Here is a 21,558-nt window from a genome sequence, read left to right as displayed (position 1 = left end):
AAGCTCCTTAGAGAAAATGCTTGCTGTCCTAAAGCTGGCAGGAAATGCACATTGATAGCTCATTCCAGCAAGAAGGTGCATGGTGGGGGGGGGGGGGGGGGAAAGCCTGTGAGAACTTAGGCCAAAATGTTAGCCCCGGGGATGGTGGGCGATATTAGCCTTCTTTTGCTGTGATTTTCACATTTCCTAGGTTGTAGGTGAAACCTTTATAACCAGAAAAATGAAGTTACCATGGAAAGGAGAGAGGTCTAAGAAAAGGTGCCCTGAAAACAGCCAGCTCCCCATTCATGAGACTCTGGGGTCACCATGTGTGAGTGGCTTCCAGAGGGACCCTGGCCCCGGGGCCCATCCCCCAGAACAGGCGTGCCTAGGGCAGACAGCTTAGCCCGTGTGTCTCTCTTTCTCGGAATTTGGGTCAGCGAGAGTCCAGACCTGGGGCTACTGGGATGTAGCACACCCAGAATTCCATTCAAACCTCTGCTGTCCTTCCTGTCGTGCTGGTTAGGCCTCAGGGCCCTCGCCTTCCCACCTCCACCTGGAAAGCCACCCCACCCCAACACACCCCAGGCTGCCCTCTGCCCCTCCCAGCCAGAGGTGGCCCTAGGGCTATTTGCTTCACCTCCATCCGGGTGCCCAGGTGGGTGCGTAGCACTGTTGACTGCCTTCCTTACCGACTCCGGCCCCAAAGTGCCTTTCCAGGGGGTCCTCCTACAATGTAGTCAAGTTCGACCTCGTGGAAATGGTCTTTGGAATCACAGCTGAGCCTTGATCCTGGGTGAGGATTCAATCTCCGTCTCCCCCATGTACCTAGTACAGAGCACCCATTCATTCGGTCAGCTGTTATTCAGCCAAGTGCCAGGGCCCAGGCTACGTGCCAGGGGCACAGATCTGCTGACTTGAGGGTGTGACGTGTGTGTGTTTTTGAGCACGTGTTTTGTGCACATCACCTGCACGCACACACAGCGTGAGCATCTCTGTCATATGTGAACTCTGGTCTTTGAGACTGTGACAGTGTGTAATCCTGCCGGGACTCTGGGCACACCTGGTTGATTCATTCTGCAAGTGTTTAACAGACACCCACTAAGGAAGTACCAGGCTCTGACCCCGAAGAAACATGACCCAAGGTCTCTGTCCTCGGGAAGTGCCGTGTTGGGGGCTGTCGCAGTGCGGGCTGGTGGGGGCAGAGGCCGGCAGGGCTGGGGGTGGTCAGAAACGTGGTCCTGGAGACACGGGGAAGGGTGTTCCTGCCCAGCTGTGAGGATGATCTCCAGTATCCCCTTCAGCCCAGTGATCTGGGGCCTGGGACAGGCCTCCCCGGCCATTTTCATGCCCTAAAGCAGCCCCGAGGGCCGACGGAACCGGAGCTCCAGGTGGTGACCCGTGGGCCCCGACTGCTGGGGGCTGGGAGAGAATACAGGAAATGAAAATGAAGCCTGTTGGCTGGAGAACCTGCCTGGGCTGCAGACCTTTCTAGAGGCGAACTTGGGGACCAGGCACCAGAACACAGCACCTGGAAAGTAGAACCCCGTGATCCAGACCAGAGAAGCGGGATCACGGAACTTAGAGGAGGAAGACGGAGCAGCAGACCTAGAATGTGGGCCTTCTAGAACCTGGAACACTCACGTCGGCTGGAAGCTGGAAGACCCAGTCTGTGCCCCCGGTGGTCAGTGGGGGAAACTGAGGTCCGGCAGGAACGGGGAGGCCTTGAGCATTGGTGAGCTGCAGTGGCACGCACGTGGTCTCTGCTGAGCCAGGACCTCCCCACAGCTCGCTGCTGCCTGACCTCGGGCGAGTCCCGTCCCCTCTCCAAACCTCAGTTTCCCCCTCTGTGAAATGGTCACGTGACGGTGAGGCAAGATGGAGCACTTCACCTGGTGCTCAGGCTCTCCCGGCAAGCTAGTGGCATGGCTAAGGCCTGGACCCTGGCCACCTGACTCCTGAATGACTCTGTCCCCTTGTGGTGATGGTCTGGTCACTGCTGTTCCTTTCTCTTCTTTCTCACACTCAGTGGGACATTTGGGCACTTGCGGCCCTTTTCCGGAATGCTCTCGGGGTCTAGCAGAGGGAAAAGACTAACTAATCAGAGGAGCAAGAACAGACTGGCGGCTCCATATGAAGGAGCAGGGGCCCGGTGCCCACAGCCCTTCATGGTGCCCTGTGCCATTTGGTGAGGGCTTCTTGAGTGTCCCCCGGTGGAGACGGTCGGGTCCTGAGCCGAGGACGCCGCAGCCCCTCGAAGTCAGGGGTGGGCAGAGGTGGATTGGGAAGGGAAAAGAGAAAGGGCTCATTGTTCCAGCTCCACGGAGGCTCCCCAGGTGCACCTGCTCCAGGCCACCTCTCCTGAAGGAGGTGGACGACCTTGCTCGGGCTCCCAGAGAGCTGGAGCTGTAGGATCTGGGCCAGGAGCAGCCTGGTCACTTCCCCAGGTCCCTGTGAGGCGGCGTTACCAGCCCCCGCTTTTCTGCCTCCAAGAGAGCAGGATTCCAGAGTTGCGGGCGGGGGGCATTGGAGCCAGGGTTCCAGCCCATGCTTTGAGTCAGCAGCAGCCGGGCATGGTGCCAGGCACTGAGCACCCAGGGGGGAACTGAGATCCCTTCCTGTTTCCCCTCCTTCCTTGCCGGGTCTCCTCCGGACCATCAGCCATCCTGCTCAGAGAGCTTGGAAGGCTGGAGTCCTTCCCCGTGTCTCCGCTCTCCACCACTTCCCTCCCATTGTGGGGGACCCGTCGAGTTCCTGTACATGAGCCACCTCATCGGGGTGTGCCTTGCCCAGGCAGGACTAGACGTTTTCGAACCCCAGACCAGTTCTGAGAGCCCAGCAGCACTGACTGCAGGTGCAGGTGTGTGGATTTGGGGGCGGAGGGGGGGTGTCGTTTATTCATTCAACAGGCCAAGGTCAGCGCCTCCTTTGCATCAGGCTCTGTGCTGGGGCCCCAGGAGAGTTGGGCAGCACTGCCCAGTGTAGGGTGAGGCAGCTCAGTCCTTCCTCAGCCTGGGGGAAGTGCAGTTCAGCTGAGCCTCCCTGGGCAAGGAGTGAAAGATTACACAGAAACTTGGAGCCTCCTAGAGGATTTGGACTTTATCCTGGGAGCAGGTGTTCGAAGCTGAGAGGGGCAGCATCAGATGTGGCTTTTGCTTGGCTCGTGGGGCTCAAGCCAGGAGCCCCTTCCCTGGCAAGGCTGCTGCTGTTGTCCAGGTGAGCGTAGATGGTGGCGCAGGCAGCGTGGGACAGTGGCACAGGGGGCCGGGTGGGACGACAAGTACCTGGGCATGGAAGTGACATGCCTAGCGATGGGGAGCACGAGGTCAGCGAGAAGCCAGATTCAGGATGACTGCCGGGCTCCTGGCCTGGGAGACTGGGTGGATGGTCACATCTCGGGTTATCAGCTCAGGTTTCAGGAAGCACTATTTGAGCGAGTTCTTTGTGGCCGGTCTTGCGGCAGAGGGTCCCAGGCAGAATGGGAGCCGACTCTGTGCCCAGGCCTCTGCCCTCCAGCTTGGCCCAGACCCCGCCGGGTCTGCTCCTCTCTCTCCCTTAACCCTACAGGCACTTTAGCCTCTTGAGTGCAAGGCTGCACCTCGCAACTGTGCCCTGTCCACATGGGGGAGCGCCACTCCACTCCTGCTGCCTGGGTCCACGGGGACCACCCTCTGACCCGGCATGCCAACCCTGTTCTTTGATGTGTCTCATCCCCTCCTTGTGCAAGGGCATCCCCCCCACGCCTCAAGGCGCAGCTCCTGGAACAAAGCCTCTCCCCGCTACAGCTTGAATCTGTCACCCTCCTGGCCCTGTGCTAGAGCAGGCTCCTTGAGGACAGGAGAAGGCTGGGGCACACCCTCCCCTCCCCTCCCCCACCTCAGGCCTGTGGGCTAGAGATGGAGCTGAAGCTGCGTGCTGAAGTGGCCCTTTGTACATTGTCCCCCTGGGGGAGGGGGGAGTCTGGTGGGAGGGGCTGGCACTGCCCGACACCCTGTGCTGATCTCAGGGGCACTGAGGATCCAGGTGGGGAGTGCGGGGTGCGGGGGCGGGGCGGGTTCTCTGGGCCTGGGATCAGGGGAGAACACCCTGCCAGGTTGGGCTCGCACTGGCCGGGCCTGCCGCCCCACACTAGATGGTACTTGGCACTCAGAGTCTGTCATCACTTCTCAGGCAAGGTGTGTCTTCACGCAACAGTTGTTTAGGGAGCGCTGCTCTGGGCCAGGCTTTGTCCTAGGAGGTTGGGGGTGGGGCGCCACCGAGACCAGTGACCTGTGACTGAGGCTTATAGGCTTAAGATGACCCTGCTCTCCTGTTGACATTCTGAGCGCCAGGGTGTGGGTGGGGGAGACAGACCATGAACAGGTAAACAAGGAACCGGCTAGCTTCCGCTGTGAGTGCTGGGGAGCAGAAGACCCAGGCAGGGGACAGCCGCTGTAGCTGGAGGGCCAGGAGGGCCCCTCTGAGCAGGCAGCCACATTCCAGGCCAAGGAGCAGCCAGTGGGAGGACCCTGCGACTGAAAGGTGCGGACTGTGACTGGAGCCCTGTGGACGAGGTCGGGAGGGCAGCAAAGATTCGAGGACCAGCTTGGCGGGGTCTGTGCGCCCAGAGAGGAGTTTGCATTTCATTCTGAGGGAGACTAGTGTGCGGGTGGGATTGAGGGGAGGGGGGAGGTGGCCTGGTGGGGACTTTGCAGTGACAGAATTTGTGGGGCCCAGTGCCAAATGAAAATGTAGGCCCCCAGGAGCGCCTGGGTGTCTCAATGGGTTAAGCATGCGACTCTTGATTTCTGCTCAGGTCAGGAGTCCAGGGTTATGGGATTGAGCCCTGCGTCTGGCTCCACATCGAGCCCGGAGCTTGCTTAAGAATCTCTCTCTCTCCCTCTGCCCCCCTCCCCCACTCTTGTTGTGTGCTCGCTCTCTCTCTCTCTCTTTCCCCCAAAGAAAATAAAATAGGGGCACCTGGGTGGCTCACTTGGGTGACCACTTCTGCTCAGGTCATGATATCGAAGTTCGTGAGTTTGAGCTCTGCGTCGGGCTCTGTGCTGACAGCTCAGAGCCTGGAGCCTGCTTCAGATTCTGCGTTTCCCTCTCTCTCTGCCCCTCCCCTGCCCACGCTCAGGCTCTCTCTCTCTCAGAAATAAACATAAAAAAATAAAATAAAATAATGAAAAAAAAACGAATGAAATGACAACTATATTCAGTTAATCTGAGAAATGCAAAGTTGGTTTAACATGAGCAAATAATGTAATTCCCCACAGTAACAAATACTTTATTTTATTTTTTTATTTTTACTTTTTTAGCTTAATTTTTTATTTTTTAGCATTTACATGCAAATTAGTTAGCATAGAGTGAAACAATGATTTCAGGAGTAGATTCCTTAGTGCCCCTGCCCATTTAGCCCATCCCCCCTCCCACTACCCCTCCAGCAACCCTCAGTTTGTTCTCCATATTGGTGAGTCTCTTCTGTTTTGTCCCCCTCCCTGTTTTCATATTATGTTTGTTTCCCTTCCCTTATGTTCATCTGTTTTGTCTCTTACAGTCCTCATACGAGTGAAGTCATATGATTTTTGTCTTTCTCTGACTGACTAATTTCACGTAGCATAATACCCTCCAGTTCCATCCACGTAGGTGCAAATGGCAAGATTTCATTCTTTTTGATTGCCAAGGAATACTCTGTTGTATCTAGATACCACATCTTCTGTATCCTTTCATCCATCGATGGACATTTGGGCTCCTTTGCATACTTTGGCTATTGTTGATAGTGCTGCTATAGACATGGGGTGCATGTGTCCCTTCGAAACAGCACACCTGTATCTCGTGGATAAATGCCTAGTAGTGCAATTGCTGGGTCGTTGGGTAGTTCTATTTTTCGTGTTTTGAGGAAACTCCATACCGTTTTCCAGAGTGGCTGCACCAGCTTGCAGTGCCACCAACAATGCAAAAGAGATCCTCCTTCTCCACATCGTCGCCAACATCTGTTGTTGCCTGAGTTGTTAATGTGAGCCATTCTGACAGGCGTAAGGTGGTAGCTCGGTGTGGTTTTGATTTGTAGTTCCCTGATGATGAGTGATGTGGAGCATTTTTTCATGTGTCGGTTGGCCATCTGGATGTCTTCTTTGGAGAAGTGTCTACTCATGTCTTTTGCCCATTTCTTCACGGGATTATTTGTTGTTTGGGTGTTGAGTTTGAGACGTTCTTGGTAGATTTTGGATACTAACCCTTTATCTGATATGTCATTTGCAAATACCTTCTCCCCTTCTGTCAGTTGCCTTTTCGTTTTGCTGATTGTTTCCTTCGCTGTGCAGAAGCCTTTTAGTCTGATGAGGTCCCAGTAGTTCATTTTTGCTTTTGTTTCCCTTGCCTCCGGAGACGTGTTGAATAAGAAGTTGCTGCGGCCAAGATCAAAGAGGTTTTTGCCTGCTTTCAACTCGAGGATTTTGATGGCTTCCTGTCTTGCATTGAGGTCTTCCATCCATTTTGAGTTTATTTTTGTGTATGGCGTAAGCAAGTGGTCCAGGTTCATTCTTCTGCATGTCGCTGTCCAGTTTTCCCAGCACCGCTTGCTGGAGAGACTGTCTTTACGCCGTTGGATATTCTTTCCTGCTCTGTGAAAGATCAGTTGGCCATACGTTGGTGGGTCCATGTCTGGGTTCTGTATTCTGTTCCATTGATCTGAGTGTCTGTTCTAGTGCCAGTACCATACTGTCTTGATGATTACAGCTTTGTAGTATAGCTTGAAGTCTGGGATTGTGATGCCTCCTGCTTTGGTTTTCTTTCTCAAGATTGCTTTGGCTCTTCGGGCCCTTTTCTGGTTCCATACACATTTTAGGATTATATGTTCTAGCTCTGTAAAGAATGCTGGTGTTACTTTGATAGGGATTGCATTGAACATGTAGATTGCTTTGGGTAGTATCGACCTTTTAACAATATTTGTTCTTCCTATCCAGGAGCATGGACACTTTTTCCATTTTTTTGTGTCTTCTTCCATTTCTTTCATAAGCTTTCTATAGTTTCCAGTGCATACGTTTTCCACCTCTTTGGTTAGATTTATTCCCACGTATTTTGTGGCTTTCTGTGCAACTGTAAATGGGATCGATTCCTTGATTTCTCTTTCTGTTGCTTCATTGTTGGTGTATAGGAATGCAACCGATTTCTGCGCATTGATTTTATATCCTGCAACTTTGCCGAATTCATGAATCCATTCGAGCCTTTCTGTGGTGGCATCTTTGAGGTTTTCCATATAGATTAGCGTGTCATCTGCGAAGAGGGAAAGTTTGACCTCCTCCTGGCCGATGTGGATGCCTTTTATTTCTTTGGGTTGTCTGATTGCAGAGGCTAAGACTTCCAATGCTATGTTGAGTAACAGTGGCGAGAGTGGACATCCCTGTCTTGTTCCTGACCTTAGGGGGAGACTCTCCCATTTTTCCCCACTGAGGATAATATTAGCGTCGGGTTGTTCATATATGGCTTTTAGGATCTCGAGGTATGCTCCTTCTCTCCCTACTTTCTTGAGGGTTTTTATCAAGAAAGGATGCTGTGTTTTGTCAAATGCTTTCTCTGCGTCTATTGAGAGGGTCCTATGGTTCTTGCCCTTTCTTTTCTTGACGTGATGAATCACGTTAATTGTTTTGCGGATATTGAACCAGCCCCGCATCCCAGGTATAAATCCCGCTTGGTCGTGGTGAGTAATACTTTTCATGTATTGTTGGATCCGGTTGGCTAATATCTTGTTGAGAATTTTTGCATCCATGTTCCTCAGGGAAAGTGGTGTATAGTTCTCCTTTTTAGTGGGGTCTCTGTCTGGTTTTGGAATCAAGGTAATGCTGGCTTCATAGAAAGAGTTTGCAAGTTTTCCTTCCATTTCTATGTTTTGGAACACTTTCAAGAGAATAGGTGCTAACTCTTCCTTAAATGTTTGGGAGAATTCCCCCTGGAAAGCCATCTGACCCTGGACTCTTGTTTTTTGGCAGAGTTTTGATTACTAATTCGATTTCCTGACTGGTTATGGGTCTGTTCAAATGTTCTATTTCTTCCTGTTTCAGTGTTGGTAGTGTATATGTTTCTAGGAATTTGTCCATTTCTTTCAGATTACCCATTTTATTGGCATATAATTGCTCATACTATTCTCTTATTATTGTTTTTATTTCTGCTGTGTTGGTTGTGATGTCTCCTCTTTCATTCTTGATTTTATTTATTTCGGTCCTTTCCTTTTTTTCTTTTTTGACCAGACTGGCTAGTGGTTTATCAATTTTGTTAATTCTTTCAAGGCACCAGATTCTGGCTTGATTGATCTGTTCAACTGGTATTTTTGTGGGGTTGTTTGTTTGTTTGTTTCTTTCGATAGCATTGATTTCTGCTGTAATCCTTATTATTTCCTGTCTTCTGCTGGTTTGGGGTTTTATTTGCTGTTCTTTTTCCAGCTCCTTAAGGCATAAGGTTAGGTTGTGTATCTGAGATCTCTCTTCCTTTTTTAGGAAGGCCTGGATTGCTATCTATTTTCCTCTTATGACCACCTTTGCTGCGTCCCAGAGGTTTTGGGTTGTGGTGTGATCCCTTTCATTGACTTCCATATACTTTTCAATTTCCTCTTTCACTGCTTGGTTGGCCCATTCATTCTTTAGTAGGATGTTCTTCAGTCTCCAAGTATGTGTTACCTTTCCCAATTGTTTCTTGTGGTTGATTTCGAGTTTCATAGTGTTGTGGTCTGAAAATATGCACGGTATGATCTCGATCTTTTTGTACTTACTTAGGGCTGATTTATGTCCCAGTATATGGTCTATTCTGGAGAACATCCGTGTGCACTGTAGAAGGATGTATATTCTGCTGGTTTAGGATGAAATGTTCTGAATATATCTGTTAAGTCCATCGGGTCCAGTGTGTCATTCAAAGCCATTGTTTCCTTGTTGATTGTTTTGATTAGATGATCTGATCTGTCCATTGCTGTGAGTGGGGTGTTGAAGTCTCCTACTATTATGGTATTACTATCGATGAGTTTCTTTATGTTTGTGATTAATGGATTTACATATTTGGGTGCTGTCACATGTGGCGCATAAATGTTTACAATTGTTAGGTCTTCTTGGTGGATAGACCCCTTGATTATGACATCATGCCCTTCTGCATCTCTTGCTACAGTCTTCATTTTAAAATCTAGATTGTCTGATATAAGTATGGCTACTCTAGCTTTCTTTTGTTGACCATTAGCATGATAGATGGTTCTCCATCCCCTTATTTTCAATCTGAAGGTGTCTTTAGGTCTAAACTGGGTCTCCTGGAAACAGCATATAGATGGACCTTGTTTCCTTAACCGTTCTGTTACCCTATGCCTTTTGATTGGAGCATTGAGTCCATTGACATTTAGAGTGAGTACTGAAAGATATGAATTTATTGCCATTATGATGCTTGTACACGTGGAGTTTCTGGTGGTGTTCTCTGATCCTTTCTAATCTTTGTTGCTTTTGGTATATATATACGGATACATATATGTATCTGTGTGTATATATATATGTATATGTATATATATGTATGTATGTATATGTAATTTTTTTCATCTTTTCTTCCCTCGGAAAGTCCCCCTTAAAATTTCTTGCAGGGCTGGTTTAGTGGTCACAAATTCCTTTAATTTTTGTTTGTCTGGGAAACTTTCTCTCTCTCCTATTTTGAGTGACAGCCTTGCTGGATAAAGAATTCTTGGCTGCATTTATTTTTTATTTTATTTGTTTAATGTTTATTAATTTTTGACAGAGAAAGAGAGCAAGAGAGAGAGAGAGACAGCATGAGCAGAGGAGGGGCAGAGAGAGAGGGAGACACAGAATCCGAAGCAGGCTCCAGGCTCTGAGCTGTCAGCACAGAGCCTGACTGGGGGCTCAAACTCACAGACCGTGAGATCATGACCGGAGCAGAAATCGGATGCCTAACCGACTGAGCCACCCAGGCGCCCCCGCATATTTTTCTGATTCAGCACACTGAATATATCCCGCCACTGCTTTCTGGCCTGCCAAGTTTTTGTGGGTAGGTCTGCTGCAAACCTGATCTGTCTTCCCTTTTAGGTTAGGGAACTTTTTTTTTCCCCTTGCTGCTTTCATGATTCTCTCCTTGCCTGAGTATTTTGTGAATTTGACTATGATATGCCTTGTTGGTCGGTTTTTGTTGAATCTAATGGGGGTCCTCTGTGCTTCCTGGATTTTGACGTCTGTGTCTTTCCCCAGCTTTCGTACATGTTTTCCGCTATGATTTGCTCACATTACCCTAATGCCCCTATCTCTCTCTCGTCTGCTTCTGGGACCCCTATGATTCTGATGTTGTTCCTTTTCAATGAGTCACTGGTTTCTCTAATGCTTAAATCGTGCTCTTCTGCCTTAATCTCCCTCTTTTTTTTCTGCTTCGTTATTCCCTATAACTTTGTCCTCTATATAGCGGATTCTCTGTTCTGCCTTGTCCCTCCTTGCCGCCACTGCATCCATCCGTTATTGCAGCTCAGTGGTAGTATTTTTAATTTCATTCTGGCTATTTTTTACTTTTTTTATCTCTGCAGAAAGGGGTTCTAATCTATTTTGGACCCCAGCTAATATTCTTCAGCTTGCTTCTATCTGTGTTGGTTAAATCCCTGGCTGTCGTTTCTTCATGCTCATTCTTTTGGGGTAAATTCCTGATGAATTCTGTGGTTCAGCTTGTGCAGATTGTTGTGTTAGTCCTCCAATCAGTGTTCTAGGTGTGTAGGATGGTTTCGTGTTGGCCTGGCTGTATTTCATGGGTGTGAGACACGCACAAAACTTCCATGCTGTTCCGCCATCTTGGCCCCTCCCCCCATTCACAAATATTTTAAAAACTTATCACGGGGTGCCTGGGTAGCTCAGCCGGTTAAGTATCCAACTTAGGCTCAGGTCATGATCTGACAGTGTGTGAGTTTCAGCCCCACGTGGGGCTCGCATTGGGCTCGCCACTGTCAGTGCAGAGCTTGCTTCAGATCTTGTCTCCCTCTCTCTCTGCCCCTCTCCTGCTGGCTTGCTTGGTCTCTCTCAAAAATAAACAGTTAAAAAAACCTATCTCAATAGATGTGAAATAAACATCTGTTAGCATTCAATAGTCTTTCATGACAAAACTTAGAAAACTAGTATTATAAGGGAACTTCCTCAATATACTTGTAGCAGAAAGACCCTAAGTGACCCCATAATATCTGCCCTTTAGCGTTGTCACCTTTTCTTTATAATTCTTTTCTCTTAAGATCTGTGACTTGACTTTAGCTATTAGAATATGGCAAATGTAAAGGACTGTTGCAGACATAATTAATTCAGTTAATTCAAAGTCAACCAAAAGGAGGATTATGCTAGGCAAACCTGATCTGATCACGTGAACACCCTTTGAGGAGGACTGAGCCTTCTCTGAAGTGACATTCCCCTTGCTGGCCTCCTAAACTCAGTGGCCATATCGAGGAAGTCTACGTGGCCACGAACAAGGAACAGCCTTGCTCTAGGCTGAATATTTGTGTCCCCACTCACCGAAACTCATGTGTTAAATCTTAATGTTCAACGTGATAGTATTTAGAAGTGGGGGATTTGGGAAGTGATTAAGTCATGAAGGTGGAGCCCTCATGAATGGGATTAGTGCCCTTATAAAGGAGGGCTGTGAGAGCTCCCTTGGCCTGCGCCAAGCAGCAAGACCAGCGTCCATGAACCAGGAAGCAGGCCATCGCTGGACACTGAATCTGCCAGTGCCTTCATTTTGGACTTCCCAGCCTCCAGAACTGTGAAAGATAAAATTTTTTTCATAAGCCTATGGCATTTTGTTAGAGCAGCCCAAAAGGACTAAGACAAGTGTCTGGGAACGCTTAGGACCTAAGCCTCCAACTAGCCGACTAGCAAAGAGCTGTGGAAATGAGTCCAGTCATACAGTCACAAGGAAATTCTCTTAAAAACAAACGCAATGGGCTTGGAAGCAGATTCTTCCCCATCGAAGCACCTAAATGGGGAAGGGCCGTCTAGCGGACACCTTGGGTACAGCCTTGTGAGAACCTGAACAAAGGACCCAGCTAAGCCATTGCTCAGCTTCTGACCCATAAAAATGTGAGATACATGTGTGTGGCTGTAAGACACTGTGTTGAAGGTGATCTGTTGTAAACGGCAAGAGCAAACTAAGAGACTGATAAAAGATATACACTTTTAAAAACCCCACTATCTACATAGTTGTAGAAAACTACTTTTACATGTTGCAATTTCAAGAAGACATGAACACTCACTATCCTCACATTTACTCAACGTCATTCTTGTAGTAGGAAAGAAAAAAAAAATGAAAGCTCTAGGAATTGGAAAGAACCCCAAATGCCACTATTTATAGATTATATGTCGCTGCATGCCCCAAATCCAAAGGAATCTGCAGATAAAACACTCGAGTAAGAAACAATATATTGTGGGGAATAAGCTTAGACAATTAAAAGACTAGTTGTTTGGAAAAATCAGTATAAGAAATGTCTTTCCTTACAAACTATTGGCAGATTCAATGCAATTCCAATGAGAAACGGCTTTGGAGAGCTTGCCAAGTTGATTAAAGAAGACCTGTGGAGCCCTTCCTTCCTTTCTTCTTTCTCATCCCCAACAGTTTAGTTTCCAGTCCTAGAAACAGAGGCATGGAGTTGTGGGGGTCGAGAGTGAGGTGCTGGAGCTTAGAATGGGGAAGGCATTACGTGTGGGACAGTCACCCTGCACAGTGTTGGAGCTCAAGTGAGAGCATCCCTGAAAAGTGAATGATATAGAATAATGAAGTATCACAGACTGGACAGGGTGGGGAGGCATCTGCACAGGGGAAGAATAGCCCAGCGTGGGTTTTCAGAACCTGCAGGGGGGCAAACCATCTGCAGAAGAGGTGGCCTGGCACAGGGTGTCTGAGAAAGGATATGTGTACATGTCTCAAAGTACTTCCCCACAAAATACTAATTGGAAAGTGGAAAGTTAACATTCCAGGCGAGAAACCTGGCAGATACTACCTCCGCTGGCCAACATTAACATCACCAGTATTGGGACAAATCAAAATTGTAGGTCACATGAGAGGATGCAATGAAAAGAGTAGGTTGTAGTGGTACTCTTGCTAAAAATGTATGATCTGAATTTTACCGTAAGGAAACCTAAGAAAAATCCACATTGAAAGACATTCCACATTCCTGGAATTTAGTCGTCAAAAGGTTAAAAGTCATGAAAGTCAAGGAAAGACAAAGGAACTGTTCTAGACTGAAAGAGACAAAGACACACAACTGCATTCAATACATGGCTCTGAACAGGACCTTCCTTGGTATTACGTATACTACAGATAAGTGAGCAAACTTAGAATTATGAGGAATAAATGATAGAATTATACTGAACCCTGGAACAAAAGAGTTTTGATGGGTGCACTGACTACACACAGATTTTCTTCAGTACTGGAAATGTATTTTCTAATGTTCTTCATGGTATTTTTTTCTGTAGCTTACTTTAAGAATATAGTACAATACATATCATATAACAAGATCATTGGTAGTAGCAGTGGTTAAGTCTCTGGGGGTCAAAAGTTGTTCATGGCTTTTTGACTGTGGGGGGCAGGGGTCAGAGCCCTTAACCCCATTGTTCAAGCGACAAGTGTATTAGAGTTAATGTTCTGATTGTGAAGGTTGTATGGTAGTTATGTGGAATATACTGACTTGTAGGATTTAAATGCTACAGGAATCAGGCATCCCATTAGCAATTTACTTGCAAATGGATCTGGGGCGGGGGGGGAGGAGTTCATTTTTTTTTGTTTCTCTATTTTTTCTTTTCTCTAACTTTGTTTCCAAAAAGTAAATAAAATATAACTAACTAACTAAATAAATAAATAGAAAAGGTGAAAAGCCTTAGGCAAATTATATTTCTCCATGTGGAAAGAGCTAATAATCAGTGTTGACAACTAAAATTATAAATAGGTTTTATGGCACTATAAAAAATTGTAATATGTACAGACATTGGCAATAGCCATAGCAGGAATACATCAAACTAATGTCTAAATCTTTAGGCCCACATATAGTGATAAAAATTGGAAAATACAAAAAAGCCATCCATGAACACTACTGAAGTATTAATGACAACTTGTTTGTTTGCGTGCTGTTCAAACTGCAGGGAGTGGAACAGTCTGATGTATGTCAAACCCTCTAGTGCTGCTTTCCACGTACAAAATGTGCTTAAAATTTAATGAGATGCCAAGAAACATAGTTTAAAATATTATACAGATTTTCATTACACACATATGACACAAAAACATTTTCCTTTAATCAAGATTTTTCCATATAGTGGACAATGTTTTGTAAGCATCCAGTAAATTTTTTCTATTTATTTTTCAAATCATATAATTTTTGTTCAAAATCTGTACATATTCTCGTGACGCTTTCCGTACTGGATCTTGATTTAGAATTGAATCATCAGTAGATACTAAAGGAGTTCTACAGGATCCTCGTTCAAATTCGGTAGCAGCTGAAAAGGAAAAGAAAGAATTATCTTCTTTCTCCAAAATACTTTTCACTACAAGTCCTTAAAAAAAAAGAAAGAAAAGAAAAGAAGAAAAGAAAAAGAACAAAAGAAAGTTGGGGCCTTTATGAAAAGGTGTTAAGAAAATTGAAAAATAACTACGTACAACTGCAATATGAAACCCAAGATTAGTATTAAATATATTTTGCTCAGGGTTGCACACTGAATTAATTGCTATTGTGGATAAATATCAGAGTTTCTGGTTTTTTCATTACAAGGTGAAATTACAAGATGAGGACACAGTCCACCCTGAACAATCATAAACTATAAACTGAAACATCAAACAGGCATTTCCCAACATTTCTGAACAGGACCTTCCTTGATATACAGATGTAAGTGACAGGTATAAAACACAGCACTACTGGAACATACAGAAGGGACATCCCAGTTTTGCGTCAATATTGTCTGCTTTTTGGTGAAGGTGATATGTAATCTGACACCTGAAGGACAAGGAAAGAGTATGCTAGGTAGAGGGAAGAAGCACATACAAAGAGCTAGAAGTGAGGAAGAACACTTGTGCAATTATGAGTAGTTTAGTTTGAGAAGGTGCTAGAGCAAAGCAGCAGAGTAGGGAAATAGTGAGACAAGGCTGAATAATCTGGCAAGAAGCAAACTGATTTGGGTGTTTTCATTCCATGCTAAGGAATTTAAAGTTTTTCCCAAGGGCAAAAGCAATGACAAAGTCAATGAGTGAAGATTGAAACCCGTTACCTGTCAAGTGACAGCTATATGACCTCTAATTACTTAACCAAGCATTACTAAGACGACTTTGGCTTTTTGGGTCTTCTATCACTAGCGGAAACAACAATTTGATAAAGCACACCTTTTCTGAGACTTGTGCAGGTTGACAGTTCCATAGGGATGGCACCAGTGAAGGAAGATTATCGCCAGAAATAATAACAGATATATAGATTTAGGGAGATTGAAAAAAACTTCTTTAACGTTTATTTATTTTTGAGAGAGAGACAAACCACAAGCGGGCAGGGGCACAGAGAGAGGGAGACACAGAATATGAAGCAGGCTCCAGGCTCCGAGCTTTCAGCACAGAGCCCTGTGTAGGGTCTGAACCCACCTGAGCTGAAATCAGTCGCCCAACCGACAGAGCCACCTGGGTGCCCCTAGACTTTTGGGAGATTTTAAAAGAGCTATGAAACATGAGGACTAAATGAGGAAGAAGTGTGTTCTTCATTATGCTCATGTTTTTACATTTTTTATTAGATATGTACAAAAAAAATGTGAATGCAGTATCCATTATCCAAACAATGGAAAGGGATGCCATTTACTATTTATAGTTTATTTCAGAAATCAATGATATCTAACTTCATACATTTTTGGCAACATACCTTCTTCTGGTGCTCTGGTTACTGCTTTCTCCAACTCCCGCTGCATCTGAAATAAGTCAAATATTATTTAGAATGTGTAAGGTAAACAAAAGACATTGTAGGAATTATATATAGCTTACGACATGTGGTCTTGAAACAATACTTGTAGAGATTAAACCGAAGTTAAGGATTGCTTACATAGAAAGACAATCACATGAATAAAATAAATTCCTACCTATTTTATGTTAGTTTTAGATAATTGAGAACAGATACATACATACATACATACATACATACATACACACACACGTATATATGTGTGTATATGTGTGTGTGTGTGTGTGTATACATATATATAATGCCATTTAAGTGAATCTGATAAAAAGTACAATTAATATTGATCTATTGAATGTGTATAATCTCTGAAAGGTGATGTTTGATCTTACTGGTACAAAAAAGTTTAAACAAGAATCATATTGTATACTGAATTATTACTTGGAAATGATTAGAAAACCTGCCATTTATGAAAGTTCAATCAGTTTTTTACCTTAATGAATTGTTCCTTAAAATGGGCTTTCCATTCTTTCACTTTTAGAAAAACAAAATTTGAAGGAATGCTTTTGCTATTAATTTTTCAGGACTGACTCTTAAATACATATAAAATGAAGAATGTGGGACTGTCATACTGTCATGTGGAAATTCTACTGGCAAAATATTGAGTAATAATATTTTGCTGTCTGTATTATGACTAAAACACTTATTTCTTTTCATATGGACACAAAGATTTCAGAAAATCTCTTTGAAGAAAGGAAAAATAGAGGGTTACAACAGTTTTCAAACTTAGCTTCTGATTTATAACTTTCTCAATTAGAGACAAGGAAAACAATATGCAATTTTCAATTGTAACTTTGTTTCCTTTCTCCAAATTAGGACCAAGTTTGGAAACACTTGACTTATTAAAGTTATGGTTATCTACTTACTTATGAAATGTGTACGAATATTTCCAACTGCAGGTGACCCTTAAATAACACAGAGGTTGCAGTGCAGTCAAAAACCTGCATATAATTTTTCATCCCCCCAAAACTTAATTACTAATAGCCTACTCTTGACCAGAAGCCTTACCGGTAACAGAAACAGTCGATCCATACATGTTTTGTACAGTAGAATAAGCCAGGGCAAAAAAATGACATTGAGAAAAACAGAAGGAAGAGGAAATACACTTACAGTACTATACAGTATCCAAAAATAATCCATGTGTAAGTAAAGTAGACCCGCACAGTTCGAAACCATGTTGGTCAATGGTCAACTGTATATTACAACTGTTCCTGTCTAGAATGTTCTTATTTAGATCTTTCTTATATAAGGTAGCCTCTCCCTGAATGCCCCAAACGGGCTCCAAAATAGTGTACTGAACATAATCAACACTGGTGATAAGGATTCCAATGTCTTTACAAATGTAGGTGTGAGGACAAATGTTTTGGCTGACATGTTTCCCAATATTTTCAGAGACTATTTTCCCTAATACCTTTTTTTAATTGAAGTATAGTTGACAGACACTGTTACACTAATTTCAGTATACAAATTCAGATTGGACAATTGTAGACACTATGCTATTCTCACTACCGTATGTGTAGTTACCCTCTGTCACCATACAACATTAATACAATATTATTGAGGATATTTCATATGCTGTATTCTTCATTCCTGTGACTTACCTATTTTATAACTGGAATTTGTACCTCTTCCTCCTCTTCACCTATTTTGTCCTTACTCTCTACCCACCTCCCCCCTACCAACCACCAATGTGTCCTCTGTAGTTATGATTCTGTTTGTTGACTTGTTTAGTTTTTTTATATTCCACATGTAAGTGAAATCAGATGGTATTTATTTGTCTTTCTCCGATTTATTTCACCTAGCATAATACCCTCTAGGTCTATCAATGTTGTCACAAATGGCAAGATCTCATTCTTTTTGATGGCTGAGGTATATTTCATTGTATACATATTACACATCTTCTTTATCCATTCATCTATCGATGGACACTTAGGTTGCTTCCATATTTTGGTTATTGCAAACAATGTCTCAATAAACATAGGGATGCACACAGCTTTTCAAATTAGTGTTTTCATTTTCTTTGGGGAAATACGCAGTAGTGGAATTAATGAATATCTATTTTTAAGTTTTTGAGGAACCATAACACTTTTTTGACAATAGCATTATATTCTGGCAGTATAAAATGAATGGGACAACTTTACTATACCAGACTTATAAAATTAATAACTCAATACCAGATGATGGGGGAAGGCTTTATTCAAACAACTTTATATTACCATTAATAAATACGATATAAAATATAAACCACGTTTTTTACATGACATGACTTAAGGAACTACCAAGGTAATGTTGCATCTTTTCCCCAAAAGCTCTTTTCCTAAATATTTACCTCTGTGACCTTTATGTTTATTTCTAGGTGAAAACTGTGTTTCGATGGTGAAAATAGCTTTCAAGTCCATGAATAAGGACACATGTGTACTTTTATGTATACCTTTCCATTTATCAGAAATATAAGAGGGTGAGAAAATTATACACAGAAAAACTATATATCAGCAAATTTTAATTCAAAGAACATTTTTAAAGAATTTTTAATTAGAAGGATTTTCTCATTACTGTTAGCATTCAAATATGGCCCATAGAAATCTAAGGTTCAGTTGGGGACACTGCAGGATTGAGGGACAAGGAAGTCACAGCCATAGTCTCCATCTCTCCTTTAGACAGCTCTACTTCTCTCTGTTTTACACAATACAGTTTAATGCAAAAAAAAAAATTACATTCTATTATTTGAAAACAAAATTATTTTGAAGGTATAAAAGTCACTAATTTAGTCAAAATCCCGAATTTTGCGTAATAGACAAAAAGGACTCAGAGAGAGTGTACTTTGCCTGAGGTCATGAAACCAACTAGATGCAGACCAGGAATAAATACACTTCTGGTCTTACCAAGCCTAGAGTTCTATGCCAGTTACTTCCTCATAGTCAGGAAAAATATGTATATTTTAAGTATAACTCAGAGAAAATGAATACATAAAACTTTGTCATGTGGCTCAATAATGTTTAGGTATGAGGCACACAATAGTAGCTCTCTAACTAAATTACAAATTTTAAAGTCATGAATAAAAATAAAGGAACAGAAATTATGTTAACTCCTTTTAGTAGCAGTCAGTTTTTAAGCACAACTTTTTTAAACCACAGGACAGAGAACTTGAGAGAGAGAAGCTTTAGGTGAAGCAAGCAAGCTGAAACTGAGGAAATTCTTCCTGAAAGAATGATTTATTTCTTCCCAAGAAATTTTGGTTTATCAAAATCAATCAACAAATGAGGGAACCCATGGTGTGGTTATTTACAGCAAAATTTAAAACCCAACAGATTTCTCTTTCCCATCTAGCATGCTTCTGTCTAACCTCTCATCATTAGTTGGTATGTACAAAAGACACAATTCACTTTATTTATGATTTAAATCCGGTCAGAAATAATAGGTGAACCTTCACTTCTCACATTTGGACTTATCTCTCTCTCCCTCCCGACAGGAAGGGAGACTTACCTAACGGGTGAATTTGGGAGAAGGAGCTAAGCAGTGCTTATGTGTTTCTGAATCTCCTCTTTGAAAAGATGTGCCTGCCCACAGTAACATGAATTTGGGTCTGCGCTCAGCTCTGGGGTAAGCACCCGGCCCCCGGGGTGGGGGTCAAGCATTTGTTTCCTCAATTTACAACTGTGTGGGGAAGTGCCCAATTTGGGAGGAAGCCCAATGTGGCTAACATAACCTAAATCATATCCTCCAATTTGTTAGTGTGTATTAGTAATAAAGCTACTAAGTTTCTCTCCATCTCCCTGTCTCCTGTGTTCTGAATTTAGAAAGAGAAGAGCAGTGTTACTTGCCGCCTACCCAGTGTCACCTGTCACAGCTCCACCAAGAAAAATGACTAGACAACACTTACAGAAACATTCTCTTCTTCCTTGACTTCATAACTAATGTACATTGTTCAAAAGCAACCCCCACTCAAAAGAGAGCAAAAGTTGAAAGAAACCATTTTAGAAACAAACATAGAAAGTCAGACAAACTGAGGACACAGAGGAATACCTTCCAAATGAAAGAACATGACAACACCTAAGAAAAAAAAACTAACAAAACTAAGAAAAAAAACTAAGAAAAAAAAACAGAGATAAGTGATGTACCTCATAAAGAGTTCAAGGTAAAGGTCATAAAGATGCTCAGTGAACTTGGGAGGAGAATGAATGGATCCAGTGATAACATCAACAAAGAGATAGAAAATATAAAAAAGAACCAATCAGAGCTGAAGGATACAATAACAGAAATGACAAATACACTAGAGGGAATCAGCAGCAGGTAGAAAGATGCAGAAGAACAGATCAACAATTTGCAAGACAGGGTAGTAGAAATCATCCAAGATGAAAAACAAAAAGAAAAAAGAACTTTAAAAGTGAGACTAGGTTAAGGGACCTGTGGGACAACATCCAGTGTAATAATACTTGCATTCAAGGGGTTCCAGAAAAAGAAAAGAGAAAGGGGCAAAGAACTCATTTGAAGAAATAAAAGCTTCATTTTAAAAATTCAAATAGGGGCGCCTGGGTGGCGCAGTCGGTTAAGCGTCCGACTTCAGCCAGGTCACGATCTCGCGGTCCGTGAGTTCGAGCCCCGCGTCAGGCTCTGGGCTGATGGCTCGGAGCCTGGAGCCTGTTTCCGATTCTGTGTCTCCCTCTCTCTCTGCCCCTCCCCCGTTCATGCTCTGTCTCTCTCTGTCCCAAAAATAAATTAAAAACGTTGAAAAAAAAAATTTAAAAAAAATAAAAATTCAAATATTTTCTTGATTTAGCTATTTATAAAATGCTCTACAATCGTTCATCAAGAGCGATTCAATAAAAATTGAAACAAAGGTGCTATAAGTCAAAAAAAAAGGAAAAAGAAAAAAGAGTGCCATAAGTAAGAAAGCAATGTGTTGTATGGAAACCAATTTGACAGTAAATTTCATATATTAAAAAATAAAAAAAAATAAAATAAAAAAAAAATAAATAAAGATGTATTCTCATGTAAGAAAATAGCAAAAATTTAACTTAAAAGAGAAATTAACCATTTTAGTGTTACAAGTTGATTTAATTCATAAAAAGGACTTACTGTGGATTTTTTTTTTAAAGTAGCCTCCATGCTTAGTGTAGAGCCCAATGCAGGACTTGAACTCATGACCCTGAGATCAAAACTGAGCTGAGATCAAGAGTTAGATGCTGAAATGACTGAGCCACCCAGGCACCCCCTTGGATTCTTTTAAATAGTAAACATTCATATGTCGTTAAGTGTTTGGAGGACGATCATTCACTGACATACAGGGGTGCAAAAACTGGATGATAGCAAAACCTTCAAATGTTTATGAACCACTGCCAACTGAAAATAAGTCCAAGCATCTAAGTGTACCTGTGGTCAGCAGGCAATAACATTTACTTTCTAAAATCAAATTTAAATGAAAGCTTTTCAAGAAATTTAACATGGGTCAGTTTAGTTATATTTATTGAATACAGTTAATACTAGGTGTCTCTTGTGGCGCACCTGGGTGGCTCAGTTGTTTTCAGTGTCCAAATCTTGATTTTGATTCAGGTCATGATCTCATGGTTTTGAGACTGAGCCCCACATTGGGCTCTGTGCTGAGCATGAAACCTGCTTGGGATTCT

The 21,558-nt window shown here is 43.4% G+C and overlaps 2 protein-coding genes and 1 long non-coding RNA gene across 18 annotated transcripts in view; 2 read left to right on the top strand and 1 right to left on the bottom strand.

Moving 5' to 3' along the window:
* SGSM1 (small G protein signaling modulator 1) overlaps positions 1 to 21,558 on the top strand; it is a 496,957-nt gene that overhangs the window by 101,649 nt on the left and 373,750 nt on the right. The gene's annotated exons all lie outside the window — the stretch shown is intronic.
* Positions 108 to 20,040, top strand: LOC145712974 (uncharacterized). 2 transcript variants are annotated; one of them, XR_014135863.1, is made up of 3 exons: positions 108 to 1,792; positions 19,408 to 19,534; positions 19,732 to 20,040. It is a non-coding gene; the product is annotated as an uncharacterized LOC145712974 (long non-coding RNA). The 2 variants fall into 2 exon arrangements; XR_014135864.1 differs by lacking the exon at positions 108 to 1,792 and adding an exon at positions 18,805 to 19,293 and having other exon boundaries at positions 19,404 to 19,534.
* LOC132676937 (ankyrin repeat domain-containing protein 26-like) overlaps positions 14,222 to 21,558 on the bottom strand; it is a 149,332-nt gene continuing 141,995 nt past the window's right edge. For all 8 annotated transcript variants that reach the window (XM_081790744.1, XM_081790737.1, XM_081790739.1 and 5 more), the window contains 2 exons: positions 15,842 to 15,887; positions 14,222 to 14,444 (listed from right to left, as the gene is read on the bottom strand). In XM_081790744.1, the coding sequence (XP_081646870.1) occupies positions 14,311 to 14,444; positions 15,842 to 15,887 (180 nt within the window). In that variant the 3' untranslated portion in view covers positions 14,222 to 14,310. The remainder of the gene's footprint in view (positions 14,445 to 15,841; positions 15,888 to 21,558) is intronic.

The sequence above is a fragment of the Panthera onca genome, chromosome D3, assembly GCF_046562875.1.
Source record: "Panthera onca isolate mPanOnc1 chromosome D3, mPanOnc1 haplotype 2, whole genome shotgun sequence".
In the NCBI taxonomy this organism is placed as follows: domain Eukaryota; kingdom Metazoa; phylum Chordata; class Mammalia; order Carnivora; family Felidae; genus Panthera; species Panthera onca.
The sequence above is the reverse complement of the archived record's forward strand: the minus strand, read 5'-3'. Positions and strand labels throughout refer to the sequence as shown.